The sequence below is a fragment of the Cotesia glomerata genome, unplaced genomic scaffold, assembly GCF_020080835.1.
Source record: "Cotesia glomerata isolate CgM1 unplaced genomic scaffold, MPM_Cglom_v2.3 scaffold_2192, whole genome shotgun sequence".
Classification (NCBI taxonomy): Eukaryota; Metazoa; Arthropoda; class Insecta; order Hymenoptera; family Braconidae; genus Cotesia; species Cotesia glomerata.
The window spans coordinates 1-1,466 of NW_025402655.1; the positions used below are offsets into that span (position 1 = coordinate 1).

Consider the following 1,466-nt stretch of genomic DNA (forward strand, 5'->3'; position numbering starts at 1 on the left):
TAATAACATAATAATAATAATAATCATAATCATAATAATAATGATGTAGAGAACAAATTCATTTTGATCCCGGATTCAAACAGACAGGTAGTACTTTTTAGAAAGAATAAATAATTCAATAAAGAATTTAATAATCATTACAAAAACATCAATAATAAATCTAATAAATCTTCTAAATTTTACATTAGGTTGAGATAATGCCCGGATTCAAGATGAATTACACTGAGTGTGCCAATGCATGCAATGCCCCGAGGATGTCTACGCGAGCCCGAAGAATCATTTTAAGTGTATGGCCGATGGAACGTCGTCAGAAATTAATCTTACGACCGGATAAAAGACGACCTGACTGGGAACTTCTGCAAGAGTCGGATGTTTTACAAATATTAAGTAAATTTAAACATTTAATATCTTTTTATGGTAGATTCATACGCGGTCTGTGTGCAATAAAAATAATTACACAACCATAGTTGCATTTTAAGTTGATAAAATATCCTGTAATATATGTACTCCCTAATTAAAAAAAAGGGATTAAGAATTAATTTCTTTTAAATATTATGTCTTATGGGTATTGAAGATGTGAAAATACTTTTTTATAATCAGGGTTTTGACCTACTGATTATCGTAATATAATTCTTCCAATTATATATGTATGAAGTTTTCTTATCATATGTTACATGTTGCTCTTTATGAAATAGTAAAGCGAATGGATTTCCAAAAAAATAGTTCGTACTGAAAATTTAACAAAATAAATTTTATTTGCTTTCAGATTTATGTTTAGCCATGCAAAAAATTAGAAAATTAAACAATACTGATAGAAATAACGCTGCTTTAAATATGAGGCAGTGGATCAGCGACACTTTAAAAAATGATCGTTTCTCGAAAAATAAGGATACTGAGGAACACGATTCAATCAACTCAGATTGTTAATTTTAAAATTTATCGTAAAAAAAAATTAATTATAAGAAAAATCATTAAATAAAATGAAAAAAAATTATAATAATAATAATAATGATGATGATAATAAAGAAATTAATTTGTTGACCTCATAAAAATTATTCGTGATTATTTATATTATAAAAAAAAAAAAATTTAAGCTATTTAGTAAAAGTAGTAAAGCAGCATAATTTCGGTATTTTACCGGTAATACCTTCTGGTAGGGACCTTCTTTTCCGGTTTTTTACTGCAATAGTACCGTAAGTATACAGTAAATATGCGGTACATTTACGGTTTGAATGCTGTTAATACACCATAATTTTCGTATGTTATTGCCGTAAACATTTTGAATTTATGCCGTAATTTTTTTGTTATAATTCAGCGAAAAAACTGGCCAAAATAACTGGAGTATTACGGTAAACATTCAGCATTTATACCGTATAAATACCGAATCTTTACGGCATTTCCAAAACCGTGAGGATGGGTCATTCCACCAAATAAGAACATTTTTACGGGGCGACCTCGCGATTATG

General features: G+C 28.4%; 1 protein-coding gene across 1 annotated transcript; it reads left to right on the top strand.

The window, feature by feature from the left end:
• The first annotated feature begins 62 nt into the window (after positions 1-62).
• On the top strand, positions 63-952 carry LOC123274094. The gene is made up of 3 exons (XM_044741585.1): positions 63-87; positions 189-387; positions 767-952. The coding sequence occupies exons 2-3, from the start codon at positions 198-200 to the stop codon at positions 925-927; spliced, it is 351 nt and encodes a 116-aa protein (XP_044597520.1). The 5' UTR covers positions 63-87; positions 189-197; the 3' UTR covers positions 928-952.
• The last annotated feature ends 514 nt before the right edge of the window (positions 953-1,466 follow it).